Below are 6049 nucleotides of genomic sequence, written 5' to 3' on the forward strand. Positions count from 1 at the left end.
GAGCCACAAGCGACTGCGAGGGCCCATCGTGGCTTCTCCCGCGTCCTTGCGAGCCGCCGTCTCCCCCGCTTGCCTGTCTGCCTTACGCGCCCCTCGGCTGAGACCCTGCGGAGGTTACCCAACCCCCTCTTTGCTGCTTTGCATTAACCAGTGTGGTCCCAGCCCACCATCTCTATTATAAAAGTCACGTGCCCCGGGTTCAGTCTCGGTCTGCCTTCTACCTCGACACCCCATGTGGCCCCTCGAGGCCTGCTGTGTACTTCCCGCGGGTCCTGCAAATAATAAACTTCGCCACTTCAGTTTCTCTCCTGGCCTGTTGTCGCACCCGCTGACCACCGGCACCTGTGGTCCTCTTAGCAAACGTTAGTTTAGCGGAGTCCTGACGGTCAGCCGCAGGATCAGGACAGTAGAGTCGTGCTGGCAGCCGGCTGCCGGGGAGCCTTGGAGCTGCGAAGGGCAGGCTAACTGGCTCTCCCCGGTGGGCAGTTAGTTGGTGGGCGCAGCTTCGACCTTGGCCGCCGCCCGTCCCAAAGTGCAAGCTGGGGAAGAAGCGACCCGCGTCCTCCAGGGCCTCGGGGCATCGCCCTGGGAGCTGGTTTGCGGTGCACCTGTTCACGCCCCAAGGAGGATGCCTGCCCCCGCTTCCCCACCTGGCCGTGGCTCTCAGGTCCCGTTGCACTGGTTAACAGCCAGAACACGGGTGGCCACCCCACCCAAGTGCAGGCTATGATAGGGGGACAGAGAGACACCCCGTCCCTGACGGCTGTGCTTGCGGGTGGCACGGGGAGGCGGACTCCTAGTCCCGTCTGGTGACAAACGGCACCCTCACTCGGGGAAGGCACGGCTCCCGGCAAAGGTCGGTGTGGCCGGGGCCTGCGGTCCCTCTGTTGCTGCACACCTTTCTGCTGTCACACGACCCTGTGGGATATGACGGGTCCCAGCCCTGGCACATGGTGGCACGGGATCTAGTGGTCTGATGCAAACGGTCCGAGCGCCACCTATAAGGCCGGAGGAAGTTAGCAAGTTCATCGCGGAAGTGAAAGCCCACAGAAGTGGCCGCGGGCCGGTCAGCCTGCAGAGCAGTGACCCGCCAGAGCGCTGGGTCCAGCCCTCGAGGGCTAGGGGTCAGCCCGTGACCTGCCACCGTCACTGTTTTGGAGAGGCCGGGCAGGACACCCCCGAGATGGACCTGGCCCTGGGGGACAGCCACTGCAGATCTTTCCAGTCACAATCTTTAAGGTCAGATCAGTGGCAGATAATAGAGCATCTGAAACTGCCAACTATGGCGCATTTGGAAGCTGCCAAGAGAGTAAATCTTGAAAGTTCTCATCACAAGGAAGAAAATGCAACCGGGAGTTGCTGATGCTAACTAAAAGGGGTGATCATTTTACAACATACGCATCTATCGAATCGTTGTGTTGTACACCTGCAACTAACGTTAGCTGCCAATTACACCTCAATAAATGAATGAAAAAAAGAAACCCAAACTCAGTTTCACGCATCTCAAGATTCACAATATTCTCAAAGACTTTGGGCAGCAGGAGGGATTAGGAGGGCGGCCGGCTGAGAAGCTGTTCACACGGGCTCTGAGCTGCTGCCCACCCCACACGTGGGGCAGAGGCCCGCGGCACATGACCTTTCACCGGGACCCGGGGACCGGCAGCGGACGCAGGTGCCTTGAGGGAAAGGTAACCACCTCAGGCTCCCGATCAACCACAAGCGATTTTGCCCGAGGGAGGCCCGGCATCTCATCAGATGCTTGTGGTTCCCACTCGATCCGCGCAGCCTGAGTAACAGGACGGCCGGTGGACCCCCGGGGCCTAACCCCAGCTCCAGAGGGGTACTGGAGCAAAACCAGCCCGGCACAGGACCACAGGTGGCTGAGCACCGGGTGTCGGCAGACCCCACCTGCGGGGCGCCTGGGTGGCTCCGTTGCCTAAACGTCCGACTGTTAATTTCAGCTCAGGTCATGACCTCACGGTTCGTGGGGTGGAGCCTTGCTTCGAGCTCTGTGCTGGTGGGATGGAACCTGCTTGGGATTCTCGCTCTTTCTCTCTCTCAAAATAGATCATTAACTTACATCAAAATAAACTTAAAAAAAGAGAAGCCATCTGCAAGCATCTCTGAGGATCCAGGGCCTTTTCCCTGCCCAATCAGGACGGTCGAGTTTTTCCGGACGCAGCTAGTGTGCTCAGTTACAAGCCTGCTGCTCCCGAGGCTACTTGGGTTGGTAAACTGGGCCCAAGAATTGCCAGCTGAGGTTTACAGCCAGCTCTGACAGACCCCAGAACAGACCCCAGAAGACGCGGTCCTACCGCTTCCTGCCCTTGGACTCCGGAGCTATGCCCCTGGGCCTGTAGCCCTTAAGCGAGACGCCCACGCAGCCCAGAGCTCGTCTATGGTTTATTCCTCCATCTGGTATTTACTAAGAACCGCCAAGTTCATAGGGTCTGAGACCTGGCTTTAAAGAGCTCACAGTATAATTGAGTGGTAGGTGAAGGAGAGGTTTATATTTTAGACTGCCAGTTTATTTTTAATTTTTTTTTTTTTTTTTTTAAATTAGAGAGGGTATGAGCAGGGGAGAGGCAGAGAGAGAGATCCCGAGCAGGCTCCTTGCTGTCCGTGAAGAGCCTTGACTTGGGGCTCGAACTCACAAACCGGGAGATCACGACCTGAGGCGACATCAAGAGTCGGACACTCAACTGACTGACCTGCCCAGGCGCCCCTAGAGTGACAGCAGTTGTGATTGAGGGGGGGGGGGGGGGACAGACTAGGGGGCTTCTGAACAACGGACATTGCTCACCAGACTGGAGGCCGGGAACTCCAAGATCGAGGTGCTGGCAGATTTCGTGTGTGTTGAGCACCCACCTCTTGTTTGCAAACAGCCGCTTCCTCGCCGTGGCCTCACCCGGTGGAAGGGGAGAGGGAAGGTTCTGGAGCCTCCTTTATAAAGGCACTAATCCTGTTAACAAGGGCTCCACCCTCCTCACCTAATTACCTCTAGAGGCCCCACCCCTAAGCCCGGCTCCCGGTGATTAGGTTTCCACGTGATGAATTTAGAGGGGGAGGGGGAGGACAAAAACATTCTCGCTACAGCAGTATTTGGGTTGATCACTGAACAACACGAGGCATTTTCACACGTGGAATGCGGAACGAGAGGAAGTGTGCACCGGGGGCATAAGGCAGCGTGAGCAAAGGCAACGCTGAAGCCGTGGCTCGCTCCGCAAACAGGAGAACAGCTGTAGCTCATTTTAAATACAAGGAGGTGCACAGATCTGATGAAGTTTTGAACACCTACCTACCCATGTAATTACCACGCAGATCGAGATCTAGAACATCTCCAGTGCCCAGACCATCCCCCTGTGCCTGTGCCAACCCAGATCCTTCTCCCAGGGAACCACTATTCTATCAACCAGCACAGATTAGTCTGTCATTGGCCTTTTACGTACAGGGAGGCATTTGGTTTGTGCTCTCTGTGGCTTGCTGCTTTTTTTTTTTCTTCCCAAATGTTTATTTTTGAGACAGACAGAGCATGAGCGGGGGAGGGGCAGAGAGTGAGGGAGACACAGAATCCAAAGCAGGTTCCAGGCTCTGGGCTGTCAGGGCAGAGCCCCATGTGGGGCTTGAACCTACGAACCTCGAGATCATGACCTGAGCCAAAGTCGGACCGACTGAGCCCCCCCAGGCGTCCCCATCCCATGACTCTGCCACAAGTCGTTCGCGTCTATTCCATGTTCGTGAACATTTGCATTATTTTCAGTTGTGTATTATAAATTAAGGAACCATAAACTTGTACCTTTTAGCACTCGTTTCTCTTCAAAAGGTACCGTGTGGTCAGAATTTAGAGCAGTTGTTCTCAACCAGGGCTGATTGCGCCCTCCCCCCAGGTGACATTTGACAATGTCTAATGACATTGTTTATTATCTCAACTGGGGGGGGGGGTGGTGTGCAAGTGGCATCTACTGGGTAGAGACAAGGGGTGGCTGCTGAATATTCTCCGGTGCACGGCCACCAGCGAGAACCGTTCAGCTTGAAATGTCCACAGCAGCCAAAGAACTCGGCTCAAGTCCGATTTTGGAGTCCTTGTGACGCTGGGCTGCAGCAGGTCTTGGGGAGCCACAGACGGCTCTGGGATGGGGAGGTTTCCCCTCACTGGGGGAGATCTCAGGCCAGACGCCGTCTGGCACGCAGCATTAGCTGACCCCGGCCCGGACGACGTTCCCTGACGTCCTGCCGCCGACCACCCGCCACAGGGCACCCTGCACGTCCCGGTTGCGCAGCGTGTAGATGGCGGGGTAGAGCAACGGCGTGAGGTTGATGTAGACGAGCGACACCAGCTTGTCCTCCTCGAGGGAGCGGCTGCTCAGGGGCCTGGCGTACAGTCATAGTGGAGCACGGCCACGGTGAGATGCGACGCCACCGTGTTGAAGGCCTTGCGGCGGCCTGCCACCCCCCCGACTCCCAGGATGACCGCCAGCACCCTGGTGTAGGACAGCAGGATCAGGACCAGAGGCAGCACCAGCAGCAGCAGGCAGGCGGCCAGCAGGACCCTCTCCTGCAGGTCCCGGTCCCCACAGGCCAGCACCAACACGGCCGGGAGGTCACAGAAGACGTGGTTGACGAGGCCCCCCCGGCAGAAGGGCAGCTGGAAGATGGCCACGGTGAGGCCCAAGGCCAGGAGGGAGCCCCCAACGCAGCAGGAGGCGAGAAGGCACCGGCAGCGCCCCGCGGTCATGAGCCGGGGGTAGCAGAGAGGGCGGCAGATGGCCAGGTAGCGGTCCAGCGCCATGGCGGCCAGCAGCAGGCACTCGGAGCCTCCCAGCGCCACGAAGAGGCCCATCTGGGCAGCACAGGTGGAGCGGGCCACCGCCTGGCCCCCCGGGGGCAGCAGGAAGCCCGCGAGCGTGCGCGGAGTCAGCACCAGCGTGTAGGCCACCTCCACGGCCGACAGCGCCCCCAGAAAGAAGTACATGGGAGTGTGCAGGGCGGGGTCCCCGACGGCCAGGCCCAGGATGAGCAGGTTTCCCACCAGCGTGGCCAGGTAGAGTGGCAGCAGGGAGGCAAAGAGCAGCAGCCGCAGCCCCCGGGGCCACCCGGAGAAACCCAGGATCACGAACTCCCGCGGAGCCGTCCGGTTTGACCCAGGCCAGGGGCTCATGTCGGAACCTGAGGGAGGACAGGGGTGCAGGCCAGAGAGGAGGGTCGCGGTGACACACCCCTCCCAGAAACACAGGGCCCTCGCGTCTCCGGGGTTCAGCCCCCACACCCCCTCCACCAGGGACGCGGGGCGTTCTCCCCAAGCCGGCACCTGCCGCCCCCGCGAGTCCTCCAGGAATGCAGGTGTCCGCAGCCACCGTCCGCTCTCCTTCTGGCTTCCGCGGCCCGTGCTCTTCCAGGCCCCCCCCCTCCCCCACCCCCCCGTGCCTTCTGCACACCTCTCCACCCACCCCACCCCCACCCCGCGTCCCGGGCCACCATCCAGCTGACCTCCCCGGAGGGGCCTCAGCTGCCTGGGGGAGTCACCGCCTCCAGGCCTCACGGGTACACACGCAGGTGGATGTCCGCCAACCCCGTCGAACCGCCGGCTCAGGCCGATGCGGCCGCTCCTGTGCACATCCCACCGGCACGCGAGCCACCCTTCCCGTTTAACCAGCGCGTCCTCTGCTGGGGTTGGGGGCGCTGCTAGCGCATCGAGGGCGTTTCTCCGGAGCACCGCGCCCGCCACCGCACTGTGAACCGTGGCCCTGTCCCTGACCGTCTCCTGTGTGACAGAATATCTAAAGATATTTTGATGTGGGGGCACCTGGGCGGCTCAGTCGGTAGAGCGTCCGACTCTTGGTTGCAGCTCAGGACATGATCTCGTGAGTTTGGGCCCAGCATCAAGCTCCTCGATGACGGTACAGAGCCTGCTTGGGCTTCTCTCTCCCTCTCTCTCTGTCCCTTCCGCACTCACTCTGTCTCTCAAAACAAATAAACTTCAAAAACAATCAATAAAGATATCTTGATGTTTCAAGAGCCCAGAAAGAATTTGGAGGGGCATCGCGTTGAT

At 59.5% G+C, this 6049-nt stretch overlaps 1 protein-coding gene across 1 annotated transcript; it reads right to left on the minus strand.

Moving 5' to 3' along the window:
* Positions 1 to 2771: 2771 nt before the first annotated feature.
* LOC131501553 (olfactory receptor 10AC1-like) lies at positions 2772 to 5396 on the minus strand. Its single transcript, XM_058711873.1, is given in 2 exon segments — positions 2772 to 4384; positions 4387 to 5396. Coding segments are annotated over 2 exon segments (963 nt in total). The 5' UTR covers positions 5159 to 5396; the 3' UTR covers positions 2772 to 4193.
* Positions 5397 to 6049: the final 653 nt, after the last annotated feature.

Source organism: Neofelis nebulosa, chromosome 18, assembly GCF_028018385.1.
Source record: "Neofelis nebulosa isolate mNeoNeb1 chromosome 18, mNeoNeb1.pri, whole genome shotgun sequence".
Lineage (NCBI taxonomy): Eukaryota > Metazoa > Chordata > Mammalia > Carnivora > Felidae > Neofelis > Neofelis nebulosa.